The sequence below is a fragment of the Engystomops pustulosus genome, chromosome 1 (assembly GCF_040894005.1).
Source record: "Engystomops pustulosus chromosome 1, aEngPut4.maternal, whole genome shotgun sequence".
Classification (NCBI taxonomy): Eukaryota; Metazoa; Chordata; class Amphibia; order Anura; family Leptodactylidae; genus Engystomops; species Engystomops pustulosus.
Window position 1 is genome coordinate 237189710 of NC_092411.1, and position 18785 is coordinate 237208494.

General features: G+C 37.9%; 1 protein-coding gene across 4 annotated transcripts in view; it reads left to right on the forward strand.

Annotated features, from left to right (window-relative positions):
- The window catches only part of TTC29 (tetratricopeptide repeat domain 29), a 157661-nt gene that overhangs the window by 110221 nt on the left and 28655 nt on the right, over nt 1-18785 (forward strand). For all 4 annotated transcript variants that reach the window (XM_072121677.1, XM_072121704.1, XM_072121686.1 and 1 more), the window contains 3 exons: nt 8032-8123; nt 13002-13125; nt 18032-18263. In XM_072121677.1, coding sequence (XP_071977778.1) covers nt 8032-8123; nt 13002-13125; nt 18032-18263 — 448 coding nt within the window. The remainder of the gene's footprint in view (nt 1-8031; nt 8124-13001; nt 13126-18031; nt 18264-18785) is intronic.

Below are 18785 nucleotides of genomic sequence, written 5' to 3' on the forward strand. Positions count from 1 at the left end.
TATTTTATTGTAAAAATGTATCTTTTATGACATTGAAGCAAGGTTGGAATTTTTTGTAATTTTGCTTTATTTGGAAAAACATCCTTCAATGTGACTTGTAACACAAAAATTACCTTTTTCTTTATTTTATGAGACATTCGGCTTCACAGGGTATTGATACTACACCTCTTATTATTTTCATAAATATGAAAGTTCCTTTAATAGATATTTGTGAAACCAATTTGTAAGCGGCACTTTGAGAATGCCACACATGTACAGCTCAATATACAGTTATCATGTAGTGCTTTTTACAGCATATCTTTTTGTTTTGTTTTGATTATTTTTCCTCCTTTGCCCTGTGAATATATTTTATGTTTGTATCCATCTAGGGAGTTATCTATATTGTATGTATTCCCTAAAGATCTTTTATTGAAGTTGTGATATTTGCTTCTAGTTGTGACTGTTGACATTAGATTATGCTATATTCCCTACAATATTTTTTTAATGACGTTTATTGTATAATATGTATGACAACCTAATGGACATGTTATATCAATCTACACCGTATCGACTTTTTGAGGTTTTGGAGATGCCCAAGATGTGTGGCAAATAATAAGACCCAACTACATCATTACATTCTAAATATATGGCATGTCTATCCAAAACCATTTTAGGCATTTTTTGTATGTAATGGGCATAGTTTCGGGAAAAGGGAGTTTAGCTTCATATGAAAGAGTCTGTGTACCAAAAAAATTAAGTTGTATGTAATAAAAATAATCTGTGAACTGAACCAACTAATAGTTGGTCTAAAGCAGTGGTTCTCAACCTTTCTAATGCTGTGACCCCGCAATACAGTTCCTCATGCTGTGGTGACCCCAAACCATGCAACTCGCAGTAAAAACACAGTAAAATTGCGGCTCCGATGGCTTTAGGCGACCCCCGGTTTTGGTCATTCGACCACCGCTGGGGTCCCGACCCACAGGTTGAGAACCGCTGGTCTAAAGTATCATCCCACAGTCTTATACTGTGTTAGATTCATCATCCAGCATCAGACACAGTGATAAATCTGGCACAGGATAAGACTTTGCAGTCTAACTCTGCACTGATGTGATAAATTTCCCCCATTATGTTATCCCAAAAAGCCTCTGTATGCAGAGATTTATGGGGAGGAGAAATCATAATTTTTCTTATTGTGATTTTGACACCTTTTGCTAACAGGTATAGCTGAATTGAACCCCTAGGGGTGGAACCAGAAGCTTATTCTTCTCCTATTTTTTCTTTTTTGTCTAAGAAGTGAATATGCCTTTGTTCTATTTATATTTTTAGATACTCCCTGATATCTTGGTTTCATAAACCTCAGTGTGGCAAGGCCAAAAGCATTTATTGTGAATAGATTTGACTGGTCTAGACTGTGTCCAGTATTTTACTAGTAGAGAATTCAGTGCGAAAGCTCTACAAACTGGCTCCAAAAATGAGATAAGATAATATTTTCATAAAGTTTATTGTTCCCTAACAGTGTAATAGTCTTTCTTGTTTTAAACGGGTTGTTGGGGATCAGGGTGGAGGAGGATGTAGATAAAATAACAACCTTCATACACCCCTTTAAGGTTCTACACTGTGCTGGCCTCTGTTTATAGGCATCGGCACATCGATGATGTCATAGTGACTGGCACAGTACTGCTGCTGGGTGCATGGCTGTCAACGCCACGTCACCACTGAACATATATATATACATGCGGTCCCCTACTTAAGAACACTCGACTTACATATGACCCCTAGTTCCGACTTACATACAAATTCAACTTAAGAACAAACCTACAGACCCTATCTTGTATGTAACCCGGGGACTGCCTGTATATATATATATACACACATACACTGTATATCCAAGCACATGATCCAAACCACACTGTACCAGAGCACTGGAGATGGGTGAGTATATACACATATACAGTTTTTAAATACCCCCAGACCCCATATTTTACAACTCCTTTAAGACTAGGTTTTTGAAAATGTACAAATTGTCCTCGTTGTCCATAGCATCCATATTGGTTTTGAAAATGTCATGCTTCCTATGAACAACAAAGACATTTTATTTTGAACAGTTTGCATGAAACTGCCTGGGTATTTTATGAATGAGTTGTGTAGTGAGCCCCATACACTGAGCATTTTATGTGTGAAAGTACAGTAATATTAATGATCACCAGCTAGGTTGTGTGTGGGATAGGTCATGCCATAATAACCTCATTAGCTTCTTTGAGGAAGTTAGCTGAAATTTTGATCAAGGTAATGCACAAGATGTGACCTACTTATAGCACACATAATCTTTTGATGCAGTGGAGTACAGCAGATAGGGTACCAGATTCCACATACGCAGTGAAGTGCGGTCATTAATAGTATGATTATATTATTCAGATTGGCCTGGTATGATAAGTGAATTAGCATATAGTTCGGCAGTGAACAAGTAGCGGAACATTTTGTGTTACTGCAGTGAACTATAGTAGGGCTTTATGTGGTATATTGCATTAGCCGTTCTCCTCATGGGAACGTTTCAGTTTCAGAGATAATTACATTTTATTGGTGGGGAGTTCGACCATAAAAATGCCCAGTGGCAAAGAAAGCCTTGCGATAGACTCTTTGAAGCATTGGTTGTACTTCTAAATGTATCTGAAATATTTTAACTTTATGTATGTTATGGGAGGTCAGAAATGTGGTGAGGAGTGGACCAAATGAAATCAGAATAATTGTAATGGTAATGTTGAATTTGTTGAAACTTCACACCCAAGTATCTAAAGCTTTCCCCTTTCTAATAACAGAATGTATGGGAATCCATTGTAATGGTAATGTTGAATAAAATAAAACCCAACACATGTAAACAGGCATATTTATGCTATTATATAACTTGTGGGTCGAAAACACATTTATTTCAAATGGCTAAGCAAGCTAAACTGACCCTTTAATGCCAAAGCCCTTTTCTGTGTTTTGCTGTTTAGTTTTTTTTACCCCCTTCTTTCAAATGTTTGGGCCTTTAATTTGCTCTTAAACGTTGATGTGCATGTGCTTGTTTTCGTTTGGGACAAATTGTATTTCCTAGAGTTGACATTTTATATGCTATTCAATGTACTGGAAAGCTGGAAACAAATTTCCTAATGCAGTAAAGGTTTTGCGACATTTTCCTACCGCTTACAAATAACACGTTCCCTTCATTCTGTGGGTCAATATGATCACATAGATACCAAATGTTTATACTTTTTATTATGTTTTAATACTTCTAAAAAATGTAAACCCCCTTTCTACACTCAGATGTACGGAGCTGGGTAAGGTGTAATTTTTTGCAGCACAGAAAGTCCCGGGGTTACATACGAGATAGTAGGTTTATTCCTAAATTGAGTTTGTATGTACATTGGAACTATATATCTTATAATTGTAGCTCCAACCAATTTTTTTTGTCTCTGTGACAATTGGATTTTAAAAATGTGGGGTTGTCGTAAGAACCAGGATTAAATAATGCCTGATTGCAGACACCTTTGATAACTATTACAGCCGATCATTGTAGCCTAGGACTAAAGTACAGTAAGTTACCAACATCCAGAGGTTCGTTTGTAACTAGGGGTCGTCTTCTTAAGACGAGGACACCTACACAAGCTGACATTACCAGTGTAGGATAATTTGATCAATTTATATTAAGAGTTCAATGGGACCCATTAAGGATACAGCCCTTTTTCGTTTTTTGTGTTTCAATTTTTCACTCCCATCTTTCAGAAATCCATAAAAAAAAATTTCTGCGTAGAAAGCTGTGTTTTGGCTTGTATTTTTGCTTAAAAATTGTTTGTCCTACTGATGGTATTCAATATTCCAAGCCACATACTGGGAAGCTCGGAAATAATTCCAATGCAGTGAAATTGATGAAAAAGCACATTTGCACCATATTCTTTTGGGACCTGTTGTTACGGCTTTTATCAAACGTTCCAAATGGCACTTCTCCTTTATTCTTTGGGTCATTATTTATACAGGTTTTATTAGGTGTTAGTTTTAAAAAATGTAAATCTTTTGTACAAAAATGTTTTCATTTTGCCATATTCTGAGGCTAATAATTTGTTCAAACATCAGTGTATGGAGTTGTGTAAGGAGTAATTTTTTGCGGGATGTGATGACGTTTACATTGATACCATTTTGGGGACTGTATGATCTTTTGATAGCTTTTTATACACCTAAAATTTTATGTGTCGCAAAATGATCCAAACTTTTGGGACACGGTGATACCTAACATGTTAATGTTTTTTTTTGTAGATCAGTTTTAGCAGAGCTATAACTTGTAGAGGCAGGGCCTCATAGTAGGCTTCTGAATGGGGTCCCCTTCCCACTTAAAACATAAACATTTTTGTATACTCACACATGCAGGTGAAAATCACACATTTATTCTCTCATGCGCACATATAGAGTGTATACACACACATACAGTGCCATAAACAAATGTACAGCATATATACACACCATACACCTTATGAACATACAGTATATACACATCACAGATACAGCATAAATACATCACATATATGTTATTTACATATTATGCTGTACAATGTGCAGCATATGTATGTAGTGTAGTGTGTTTGGTCGGATAACGCTGACGCTGCAGGCCCCATAGCAGCTGCTATGGCTACTACCACTGTAGTTACGCCCCTGAGTTTTTGAATATGGGTGACTAGAACTTTAAGTTTTCTTTTTTTTTAGTATTTTTAGACCCTACCCTAGGGTGCTTTAACCTTAGGTTGTCTGATTGATCCTACCATATACTGCCATACTACAGTATAGCAGTATATGACTTTTTTTGCACAATGACAAGTCCAGGGGTCTCATAAAGACGTCGTGATGGACCATCACTTCCGATCACAGGATGCAGTATTCACAACCAAGCCGTTACATTCCTGTACGTCCTGGTGGGGCAAGGGGTTAAAATCAGTCATAATAAACGGGGACACTTGCTCAAAGATCCAGGCATCTTGAGAAGTTTTTATGATTATAATTATTCTTACAGTATGCAGCAATATTGATAATTTGGTGCACCTGTAGTTGACCCTGTCACTGAATCCAGGAGAAGCTCCCGGCTCTTATACAAACAGATAGTAAATGATGGGGTCATGGTGTGGATGATCTCATCCAATATGGCTGCGCATGCATAAAAGCAGCACTTTTCCAACCCATGTACAGTGCCAGAGCCAATCTTAGGTATCAGTGTTGTATACCTACTGTTTAATGCATCAGTCACCAAACTTGTATGGAGAAGGTTCAGCTTCAGATTTCCCTGAACGAACACTTCTCCTGGACCCTGTCTCCTGCATCATAAAATGTCATTACCTGCCCTTGATATCCTTATAGTACTGTTGTCTCCCTGCATCTATTCCTAGTCGTAGGGCAACAAATTGCATAACCTTAGATCCATATTTAGCAGACTGCATGCACTTCTCTGTATCCAGCCTAAGCACAGATTTTGGTAGTAATTCTATTATTTTTAGTAAAAAAAATAGCAGTATTTTTAATATGTTTAATTTTATTGTACAAGTTAACACAGTCTGGAACTTTTTTCGTTTTGCAGAATAACATGCTTACGCCAGATTATATTAACCTGGTGGTGCAGGTGGAGAGAGTGGTTTCTCTGTATCTTAAAGTAATAACATTAACAAATGGGAATTCATTAAGACACACTTTATCAGATATGCCTGGGTTTTTGCGAGCTTCTGGTAAATTATGCTAATTTACCGACAGCTTCACATCCATTATATACATTAGTTAGGAAATCTTATATTGTTTATATATAAGAGGGCATTACAACTATTAGTGTATACAAGTGTGTGTAGCATAAATGACTGCAGACTGCTACCTCCGGCTTCATATTCCTCCGTTGCAGTGTCTCAGCATGCTGCTCAGCCCATTTCAGCAGCGCATGTCAGAAGGCATTAGCTTGGGATCGCTTTGAGTAATGTTCCAGATGATTGTCTAAATCTTTCTCTGGAGGTGTAACTGCAGCAGAAGCACTCTAAGGTTTTATTCACACAGCTATATCCATTGCCTATGTTTAAACATTTTTAGTTTTTCGTCTGTAATTGTATATCTGTATGTCATCCAGTTTTCACATCTTTTTTAAAAAAAGTGAAGGAGGGCTTGCCCATGGAAAAAGGACATGACTGCACAAATATGATTTTGAAATGTTCTCTAAGCTATGCACTCACGCACTCAGATGTTACTTGTGTCAAATGACCCACTGGGGGTCATTTACTAAGGGCCCGAATCGCTCTTTTTCGTCGGGTTTCCCAAAAATTACCGGTTAGCGCCAAATTGCGCACACGATCGGATTGTGGCGCATCGGTGCCGGCATGCATGCGGTGGAAATCGGGGGCATGGCCGTCGGTAAACCCAACGGATTCGGAAAAAAACGCAGAATTTTTTTTAAAAAATGTATCGCTTGACACACGTTTACCTGCACCCAGGATAGGATGGTGAACTCTGGCGAACTCCGACAGACTTCAGCGCTGCAGCGACACCTGGTGGACATCGGGCGCAATACCTTAGTGAATTGGCGGAAGACCCGAATCTTCGACGGAGAACACACCGCTGGATCGTGACAGGACCGGGTAAGTAAATGTGCCCCACTGTTCAGCCACCTGAACTGAAATGCACTTTATGTGAGAGCAACCGATTGGAAGCAGCATGATCTGGCATCAGGTCAGTGATACTGAAACGATTAGTCCGATTAGTTTAAGACAAAGATACATCATAACAAATATTTCACCTGGGCCTCTCCTTTAAGAGGAGTGAAGTGATAATCATTAGCTTAGTAGGTAATTACCCTTGGTTACTCTTAATAGAGTCATGAATTGATCTTCACTCTGAAATGTTAAAAAGAAGACAATATTGAACACTTACAATTAAATAGTACTTAAAACGTAACTAAACCATTTTTAAACCATAAAAAAGACATAAGCTTTTTTTCAGATATTAATAAAAGAGGTGATAGTAAAATTGTAATATACATTATCAGGAAAAACATCTTCTCTGTGCCATTTTTCTGCTCCTTTCTTCAGCAGTGAGCAGTATATCTGAAAGCTTTCCGAGGTCCATCTACTGAATACCGAGGCTAATGATTAACTCTTTCCATACCTAGAGAATATTGCCCCTTGATGATTCAGCTTTCTGAAAGATGAGGCTATCATAAGACTGTCTCTTTAGACACTTTATAAGCTTACTTTATATCTCAGCTGTCAGTGGATACAGGACAGAAAGTTGATGTAAACAGTCTGCTTAAATAAGGAAGAAAGGCAGAGGAAAAACATGCAATATCAAATATTAAAACGTTTACTATTATCATCTGCACTATTCATTTATGTCATTTTGGTGAAACATTTGTTACACTTTATACAGTAAAAATAAGTTATATTCACATAATAACTATATCAACAAATTCAGCAAAACTTGACAAATAAAAAGGCTTATGTACAGGTACAAACAGACATAATAGAGAATCAAACTAAATATGGAAAATGAAATAAGTGAAGGCCAACAATCTATGAGGAAGTTGTGGCAGCATAAAATGTAAAATGACTTTCTGTTTATAGTGACCAATTCATTTTCTATAAAATATGGTAAGTGACCAGTTAGAATATGTCAACACAATACAGTTAGCAAGAGATTTGAGGAGCTACTGCTGTTGTTAATAAAACCTCTTTGGAGAGACATAGATAGTCCACTTGCATATTTTGGTACATACACATTGTTAAGTAAAAAAAAAACAGTATTGTGGTCATTCTCAAAGTAATTCCGACCCTTCATCTACTCTTTACAGTGGTGTAAAGTGAGATAACTGTGATCAATTTTACAGAATACCAATAGTTTGTATTTAATTTTTAATTTCACAATAATACTAAGAAATTAAGACAAGTAAATAAAACACAACATTGCAATGCATATACTGTAACATTTAATAAAATACTACTTTCTATAAGAAGTTTACCTTTCATTTGGAAGTGTCATTCTCTTGTGTATTATTTTCCCCAGTCACTTACTACTTACATGGAAATCTCTAAAGAGTTTGGAGATAACGTTGGGCTAGGAAAAGCATACGAAGCAATGGCAAAAGCTCTGGAAAGGTAAGTTAGCACTCGAATGTCTTGCCGTCACTGCCAATTTGTTCAACTGTGAATGACTTGAATTGCTAGAGATCTGTCACTTCCCATTTACTGGCTCTTTACGTCTTCAGCACTGCCCTTCTTGAGTGACCCTTTCAGTCTAAATTATTTGAAACAAATACAGTTTAAAAGGGCAGAGTGAGACAGCATCAAAGCGTTTCGTGTCCTGTGCTCTTACATTTTTCCTATATTTTTATAGATATGTTTTTTATACATTGTTAGTACAGCTGCATATACATTACAGCAATAAAAATATTAAGAGGGCTTTAGCTTAGTTTTCATTTAATATTGTTCCATATAGAATAAGCAACCATATTTTTTGGACCAAGAGAGGCACCTCACTATAAGACTCACCCCAGATTTACTTATCCAAAAAATATAAAATATATTAAAAGGGGTATTCCAGGAATCAGCATAATTCATATACAAATGGGTCCATAAAATATAAGCTTATATGTAATTCGTTTTTATTTAAAATGTTGCTCCCCTTAGCAGAAAAATGCTGTTGACATACAATGTAATGAAGAATTAAAATGCTACTGGCCTTTAATTAGTCTGTTAATTTTCTCCGCGGAGAAGACACGTGACAGAAGATGGCTGCTGGTCACATGTCCACATCACATGTCCTGCACCTGCCTGGGCAGGTCATGTGATCACCACTAGTTTGGCTGTAGTTAGTTAGTTGCAGTGCAGTGTTTTGGTGGTGGCAGTTACACATCATTACTATGGTAACAGAGCAGGACTGTCTGTTACATCATCACTGAGAGCAGAGCATAAGAGGGAGGAGGAATTACTATGAACTAAAGGACTATGAACTTGGGACTTGTAGTTTCAAGTGGCAGCCATCTTGGTGATAACTCCACATACTTTAGAACAGAATTTATAATATCATGGGTTTTTCTATCAGGCCTCCATATTACTGGAATACCCCTTCAACACTTAAAAATTCCATGATAGTCACACACTAGCAGAGCACACACAGCTCTGCAACATCCATGTACTCACTCATCTCTGCTATATTTATTCATTTGCATATACAGCTCTTCTTGCTGCATACATTCACACATGAACATATTCAAGACTGCTATACACACAAAGGTTTTTTCCGCCTCCTCTATGTGATCCTCCGGCTCCTCTTCGGGTCCCCTTGCGATGCTGGCAGTGCACAAACAATGGCGCCAGCAAACGGGTGACATTGTGTGTGCTGGTTGCGGACGGTGACCTGAAGAGGAGCCAGAAAAAGCCAAAGAGGACCCAGAGAACCTGAAGACAGAGCCAGAGCACCTGAAGCAAGAAGAGGACCTGCAGGGGGCATCAGAAAGGCGAGTACAGTGTAAATTTTTATTATAGGCTTGGCCTACTCGGGGCAGGGTGTTGCTCGCTATATATTTGGGGGATGGGCAGGCTATATACTGGGGGGGGGCAGGGGCTGGCATGCTGTAAACTGGGGGGGGGGTAGGGGCTGGCTGTGTACTGACGGCAGGGGCTGGTAGGCTATACACTGGTGGGTATGGGTTGGCTTTGTACTGGGGGCAAGGGCTGGCTGTATACTGGGGGACGGGGCTGGCTGTATACTGGGGGACAGTGGCTGGCTGTACAATGGGGGGGCAGGGGTTAGCAGGCTGTATACAGGGGAGGCAGTGGCTGCTAGCTATATAGTGTGGGGCGGGGCTGTCAGGCTATATACTGGGGAGCAGGGGGCTGGCTATATACTGGGAGCAGGGGCTGGCTGGCTATATACTGGTGGGGCATGTGCTTGCTGGCTATATACAGGCTGGAGGCAGTGACAAATGCATTTCCCCCCCCTAGGCTAATATTCAGGTCAATAGGTTTTCCAAGTTTTTTGTGTTAAAATTAGGTACCTCGGCTTATACTTTGGTTGGTTTATACTCCAGTATATGGTACGGTAATTTGTTTTTAAAGCAATTAATAAATCAATTGTCAATTAATAAATAATTGTGTGGCTGAATTTTTAAACGTGTTTTTTTAAATTTTATCTCAAGTTGTACTCAATTTTAGCCCCCTGCAGCAACAATCACCCCGCTCCTACTGGGCCCCATTTCTGAAATCTGACATGTGTTTCTGTTTATAACTTTGGGAAAAAAAATTCTAATATTGCTTTCCACTAACATAGTCAGAGCTATATTATTAGCAAATGTCACCTTTATAGTGGCATCATTTTATAGTTTTATTTTTATTTACTTTTATATTTTTTTAAATACCAATACAGTTGTCAATTTGCTTTTATAACTTTACAGAAACAAATAATATTATCAAGTTTCTGACAATTTTTTTTTTTTTGCTGTTCCGTTTCAAAAGCTTTGTGTGTGTCAGAAATGTGCAATATTACAATATTTTCACATTTTTGCATTAGATTTGATTTTCCCAATAAATTGGCTTGTCCAGTGATGTATGATGATAACCAGCGATGGTTACTTTTTCAAAATTGCGGACAGTGTCATTCAGATTAGTTCTTTAAATTAAGAGAAAGCTATTTAGTTTTACACATTTCCCTTCTCACTGATTCCATTTACCTTAATGCTTTCATCTCCAGCCTCTAAACTTATAGTACCATCAAGAATCCCCTTTGTGGTAGTTTCATCCCTGTTCTATTTGATTTCTCCATTCTGAGTAAATGATTAAGTTTTCATGCATTGGTTCAACCAAAACCTATGTTCACTCAACCACATCCTTTATTGATTACTTCTACAGCAAACAGTAGGCCAAGTGTGATATACATAATTGGACAGTTGTCAGGGGATATGGGTGTTTAAAGTACCATTTGCCCATCTGGAAACTGGAATCACCTTGGTAGATAAATATCATGTGAATTTTCTTTCTTTTCCTTCGGACCAAGTACTACAGCTTCTCAGAAATGTATGTTTTAACTCTCTGAGGTCTGGTTGAATGAATTTGGTGATTATAACCCATAATACGCTCTCCAGGATGCACCTGTGTACTATATGCAGAGGACTGGGAGATGAGGAATTGATATTTGTCTGACATTGTAACCCTGCTCTCGTCCTGAGTAAATCCTTTCCTGCTCTCTTATAAAATCATGTTAGCTTTTCTTACCTCGAGCTTGTGTTTGCTAAGATAGCAATACTGTGCAAAGCAGTTAGACACTTGTTACATAGAATGTGCTGCAGATTATGATTTTCTCTTCAGCCTTAGTTTTATCTGAAAGGATTAAAAGCAAAAGGCTAATTTTTTAACACAGGTGTTTTAGCCATTCTTGTGACATTGAGATCATTATGGGTTAAATTAAGTAGCATATTAAAGGGATTATGTAGATTAGACAACTCCTTGAAAAATGCCCTATTGAGGAATATTGAAATAATTGTGAGGACTTCTTTGATCAGTAAGGTCAGAGAAGTGTAATAAATGTGGCTTTTATCTGTTGAGCACCTTCAGGACCCTTTGAGATTAGTCATTTTTTTCAAGCATTCTTCTTTCCCTGGCAATAACACCTAATTACGGAGTTGGGCTCACTATGACCGATCGCAGTCAGCTGCATTATCAGGAACGTGCAACAAGCTAAATAGTGGTTAATATCAAATACGAACACTGGTTGAGATTTATCATACGCCAGCGTTCATGTGGCGGGGTATGATAACCGCCACGCTCCCCTGCGTCCTGCCAGATGCATCAAGAGGCTTAGGAGGCAGTGTGGGCACCGGGCAAAACTACACCAGGTCCAACCAGGCACAGCTTTGTGTAAAAACAAACTTTCATTTCCAGGTTTTTCCAAATGCACCGCTCCACGCCCCATCTCTGCCCCATTTGCAATTCTTTCACTGCTTCTACACCAGAAAACTGGAATAGAAGCAATAATAAATCTCCCCCACTAAGTTTCCCTGAGCACCACCGTTTGGTCAAATTTGACTTGTTGGTCAAATCTCTTACTTTCATCACACCTACACAGTTTACTTCTTAGTTTTAATTTCCCCTAATAATTTGCTTATTGATGTCAAACAATAAGGCCCCTTCCACACTTGCGTTTTTCACACACGTTCTGTGCGTGCTTTTGATGCGCAGAACTTGCATTGCACTCTGACCCATTGTAATCAGTGGGCTTTTTCACACTTGTATTTTTTTTTAACGCACACACGCACGTTTTTTTAACGCACGTTTAAATCTCGACATGCTCTACTTTTGCAAGTCACGCGCATGAAAAACGCACCATACAAGTTTATGGAGACGCATCAAAAAGGCTTTGCACTCTGAGACACTTGCAAGTCCAATACAAGTGCAATGCGTTTTTCACGCATCAATTGCCATAGAAAAGATAGAGCTCAGCCCTGAGTCCATTTCACGTGCATTATCTGCGCATGAAAAACGCATTGAAATTGCATTGAAAATGCGCGTGAAAAACTGAGACACTGAACAAACTCTGACTGAAAACTGATTGCACTCTGATGCAAAATGTCAGTTTTTCACTGACCAAACCCTGATCGCACCCTGATCAGACTCTGACGTGATCTGCAACGCAAGTGTGGAAGGGGCCTAAGATTTAGATATGTTTCAGAAGACAATGGGACATAAAAAAGGGAAATCAAGAGAAACAATTTAATAAAAATGCCATGCAATAATAAACTTCCAACCAAGCTGTCAGTATTAAAAGATTGAGACAGGACCACAACAATCAAACCTGGAGGCAGTGCAGGGTAAGTACACTTTCTTTATCCTGTCACCCTGCTTCAACTCTGTCACCCTGCTTTTGCTGCATATTGCATCTTATTGATACTGTAGCTTGTGTATATTCTACTGTCTACTGTGCTTCTTTAAAGTATTTATAGTATTTTGTAACTACAAAAAAAATTCTCTTTTTTTTTCTAGCCAGGGAAAAATTGTTGAAAGCATCGAATATTTGGAAAATTTCATAGAAGTTGCCAAAACTAGCAATTTAAGCCAGAGTCTTGCAGAGACTTGTATTTGCCTTGGAGACATTTTTAATGCACGAGTGAGTAATGAATTCTTTGTAAATTATATTTCTGATATATTTTTTTAACCCCTTAATGACCTGGACCTTTTTTGTTTTTCAATTTCCATTTTTCACTCCCCACCTTCACAAATCTATAACTTTTTTTTTACATGTAAACAGCTGTGTGACAGCTTGTTTTCTGCGTAAGAAATTGCACTTCATAGTGATGGTATTGAATATTCCATGCCGTGTACTAAGAAGCAGGAACAAAATTCCAAATGCAGTGAAAATGGTGAAAAACCGCAATTGCAGCATTTTCTTGTGGGCTTGGGTTTACGGCTTTCACTGTAAGCCTAAAATGACATGTCTTCTTTATTCTTTGGGTCGGTACGATCACTGGGATTTTTTTTTTATTTTGCCAAATTCTGGAGCTAATAACTTTTTCATACTTTGGTATATGGAGCTGTAGGTCATGTCATTTTGTGTGACTTTTGATCAATTTTTATAGAATTTTTTATCATTTTCAAAATGGCAAAAAAGTGCCATTTTTGGCTTTGGCCAATATTTTCCGTTATGGGGTTATACGCAGTGAAAAAAGGTTATTATATTTTGATAGATTGGGCATTTTTGGATGCGGCGATAGCTAATGTGTTTATGATTTTTACTGTTTATTTATATCAGTTCTAGGGAAATGGGGGTGATTTGAATTTTTAGGATTTTTTATTATAATATTTTTTTAACTTTTTTTTATTTTTACCTTCACTATTTTTCAGACTACCTAGGGTACTTTTAACCTTGGTTGTCTGATAGATCCTACCATATACTGCCATACTACAGTATGGCAGCATATGGGGACTTTCTACCTCATTCATTGAAATGTGCAAATCTTCGGAAGACCTGAGGCTGTCATGGCGACCGATCACCGCTCCCCGATGACGTCACGGGGATCGCCGATCGTCACCAAAATTGCAGCAAAGACTTACCGGCTATGGAGAGCCGCACCAGACACACACCATAATAGTAGGGAAGGGGTTCATGACTTCATATAGGGTTTACAAAGTATAATTATATATATATATAGAATTAATATTTGCAGATGATACTAAGCTCTGTAAAGTAATTAATACATAGGCAGATAATATTCCAAGAAAATAGAAAACGAGGCAGCATCCCTGTGGCATCAAATGTGTTTTTCATTCACCCAGAATGAAAAGTGCGACATTTCAGACCCACAATGGAGCTATTTTTGCTTGAAAATAGCTCCATTATGGGGCTGAAACGTCACACCTTTCACTCTGGGTGAATAAAAAAAACACCTTTAATGCCACAGGAGTGCTGCCTTGTCTTCTGTTTTCTTGGATTACTGTTTGCTTACCCTGAAGTCGGGTTGGCTGAGGCTTGCACCCACACCTGGATTTATTATTCAACATATCACAGCGCTGCACCACCCTATATTTTTCTAGGCAGATAGTATAATATTACAGATGAGCACATGGTTTTGCCATTGTACAAATCACAGGTCAGACCCCACATGGAATATTATTTACAGGTTTGGAAATGGAATTGGTTGAGCTTGAATGAGTGAGAGGAGAGTAATCAAACTTACTAAGAGAATAAACTATATATTTAACACCACATTAATCTACATCCTTAAAAATTACATATTATAAAATAGATTATGTATTATGCATGTTTCTTATTATTTTTATGTCTTTTTATGGATATTATCATGATTCTTTATATCACCCTATTGCAGTAATAACATGAACTCAATGCATTTTGATAAATCCAGATAGTGAGTGTATTTTGTAGGCTATGAACATGCTGAGAGCTAGTGCACCGTGTGCAGCTGCCTGCCATTTGTGCTGTAGAAGTAGTAGTATTGGTGACTTCTTTGTGTCATTTAATTCCCAGGAGGAAAGAATGTCTTTGAAAAAAAGTGCTCACACTGCTCTCCTGTTGGTTTAAATGGAAGAGTCACTCTTTGCGGTCTGCTGGCTGACAGCTGGTTAGACTGTGCTAATTGCCAGTTGTGATTATCGCAAGATTAGCCCGTGCTGATGGCATCCTGCTCGCTACTGCAGATCCCAACTAGGGAAGATTTCAGGATCATGATCCAAGGCTGACTTTTGACACAGTATGGGGGAGGACCTGTGAGGTTTAAAACTCAAGTGAAAGCAGAGGCAGCTAAAGTTTGTGACATATGGTGTATAATATGGATCTTTATAGAAGCTAAGTTATTTCACCATTTCTTGCTGTTCTCAAGTCTATTAAAGTGACCAGTGGGGAAAAAAAATCTTTTGATATAAATAGATAAAAAGGAAAATCTCATTAAGTAAGCCAGGGCTGGAGACTCTAACAAATTATAGCCTCGGTATACATGAGCAGCCCCCTGCAGACAGCTCAATGTGACAGACCTTTAAATAACGTGCACAATGCAGTACCATTTCATTTTATATCTTATTATATCATTCCCATTTATTTTACCTGAAAATATGTAACCAACTTACATGTTTACAAACAGGTGTGATAGGACATGATGACTGCAAATATATTATTATTAGGCTGTGCTCATATGAAGAATATTGGCATAGGTTTTCGACCATATCAGAATTTGCCATGTAGACATTACAGTCTAATCAGATGTTATGTTATCTTTTTATCCTTTATCCATAGTCTTCATAGTGTCTACGATAAAATTCTCTTTATGCATCAACAATCAGACAATGATCAAAACATTCATAAAGTTCGCTTGTAGAGTGAAAGCACAAAATAATAGGTTACACATAGGAATGCATATTCATGGAATAAAAATAGCCATCCTTTATCTAATATATAAAGCTGAGTGTCTGTGTGTATATGTCCACTAAAGGAATCTGCACCGTCACATTTACAATCACCAAATTTCCCACAGCCACTACCTGTGACTCGGGCAATGTCATAGACTAGGTTTTGAGCAGTAGTATATTGCAGTTCTGTGATGGAAATAAGTGACGGATTATCAGACTTTATATGTTCCCAAATACCTTATTAATGGAGTTTCATTGCTTATCGGGGTTTTTCTTGTGCTATCTGACGTGCAAAAGTGGGACACCATCAATATGTTGGTAACATTAGTCTCTAAGCCAAAAAAAGGGGACAAAAGTATTCTAGATCATATAGACACATCCAAAAGATGAAACATACACTAAGTAAAAAGCAGATGTTTATAGAGAAAAAATATTTTATTTTTACACCAACATACATAGTTAAAAACATCTAAAAATAGGTTTCCAAACCAGAACACTCCCAAGGACCCCAATGCGGCACATAGTACATGTAAGTAGTAACAATGAGTTACAATATACAACAATAAGCAGCAACTACATTCTGTAACACTTTCTAAATAAATATTTTACTCTTAAAATGTAAAAAAATCACACAGACAAATGATAGTGGACAAGTAAAGTTTGTTAATGAATCTAATATAGATGCTGCGAGTATCTACCAATGAAACATTACCAGATTCAAAGTGCCATCAGGCTGTCACACCTGTCAAGCGGGTTTAATATCATGAAACATGGGGATGCCTGCTTGATAGAGTCTAGCAGTGCTATACAACATGAAGGCTTTGCTTCTATACCTATAGTACTTTTCATTTGTGTGCTTCTGTATCACAGCCAGTGCCTTACCGAAGTCAGGAGAAACAGTGTACCAAGGCTCCAGTGGTAGCCATCACCAGACAGCTAAGGCGCTGATACTAGGCAAAACTGGAGTTATGGACAGGGTCTCTTCTGTCAAACCAACAGCGGCACACAACTGTTTCACCACAACACTGTTAGCGCCGCACCGTCACCCCCTACTGTAGTAACCCCTATGCATGTCTGTCTAGTCTGTGTCTATTTGTTATTGTGACTGGTGTACTTTTGTACCGTAATTGTTTCCCCATATTTAATGTAATGTGGTCATGTTAACCTGTATTGTGCTGTGTGACAATGTACTGTAACTGCTTGTATGGAACCAAGGAACGAGCAACATGTAAGTGTATTTCTGTATCTGTAAAGTTAAGCCAATCTCTAACTGTGTGTAACATTTGCCAGGACACTATGTACAAAAGAATTGGGGATCAAAAGTTGTATCGTATTTCTGAATTTTTCCTTCATAATCTGTGTATAGAGTCAGTGCAGCTAAACTCTACAAACTCAGAGGAAAAGAAAACTAAAACATTAAGCAGTATACAGAGAGAACATACACTGGACAACCCTGCCTTAATTCACCTTTTCCAGATCACTCTAGCAGTTCTAAGATAAGTGAAAATATGCTTTCCAGGATAGGATAAGGAAAACCACTCTTTTTTTGCCACCATGTAAGGCAGTTCCCCTTGACTTCAAGTATGACCTACAAGAGGCCCTGGCTATGGCTCAAAAAGACTGCAGCTAAATCTGCAAAAACTCCATGTGTACAAACAATACGTTCCAGCTCAAATCCCACAGGTCAAGGAGTTGATTAAAAACTTTTTCTTTATTCAGGCTTCATTAAAAGACATATGAACACACCGCGTCTGAAATGCGTTGGAACCGCGGTGTGTTCATATGTCTTTTAATGAAGTCTGAATAAACAAAAAGTTTTTAATCAACTTCTTGACCTGTGGGATTTGAGCTGGAACGTATTGTTTGTACTGTGTGATGCCCTCAAAATGGAATGAGGATCTGCGCTCTCCCCACACAAGGTAAAAACACGTGGTTGAAGCTGAAGAATGCCTTAATTGGCGTGTGGTGTAAAAACTCCATGTGTGTCTGTAGTTTTTTCATTCTATTTTTCACATTATTTAACCTATACGCCCAGTTTCTCACCTTTGCAATTATTTTACATAGATACATCAGACATATTTTAAAGAATGCAACTTAGAGTCTTTCACATAAAGAACGTTACTAATTCTACGACTTTATTGTGGGTTTTCTTTCAGGGGAACTATGAGAAAGCATGTCAGTATTTTTCTCAGGCTTATGTGACTGCAGTCAATTTCGGTGAAATACCACTGATAGAAGAGGCACAAGTTCATTTTGGCATTGCAAAGGCACACAGGATGATGCTGGCAGTGAGCAGGCACACAGAGGCTGCAGATTATGTCAGCATGGAGTACCTGCTGGCATGGAAAAAGAACAGAAGTGACATGTTCAGTGACCCAGCAAATGTCGGTAAGACTGGTTATAAAACACAATAGAGTTTTTTCCCTTTTATCAGTACATTTAGCTCGAACTGATTTTTTTTTTTTTTGCCAATGTTGATTCTAAACAGGAAATATCTAAGTATTTATCTATAGCAATTACTCTTTATCAGTAATCTCTGTCTATGTCTTAGAACACTAATACACATTGTATTTACAGCAAATTCCAGGGACAATGGCTTTCGTGTGATTTTGGAGGAACAATATAGTTATTAAGAGACTGAACACTCTTTTACTTAACTTTAAAAATTTTGATAACAATATTAGCAAACTTTGATTTCAACTAGGTATAATTTGTCACCAGATACACTGACATATTGCTCCGTGTGATACATATGACTTGTTAATTGGTACTGTACGTTCTTCACAGTAGCAATGGCCAACTCATCGATTTATAGCCAACATTCATCTCCTTGGTTAAATGATAAGAAAGGTAGAAGTCTGCCTGAACTTGACAACGGATGCATTACACCCTAGCACTATATCTTCCCAA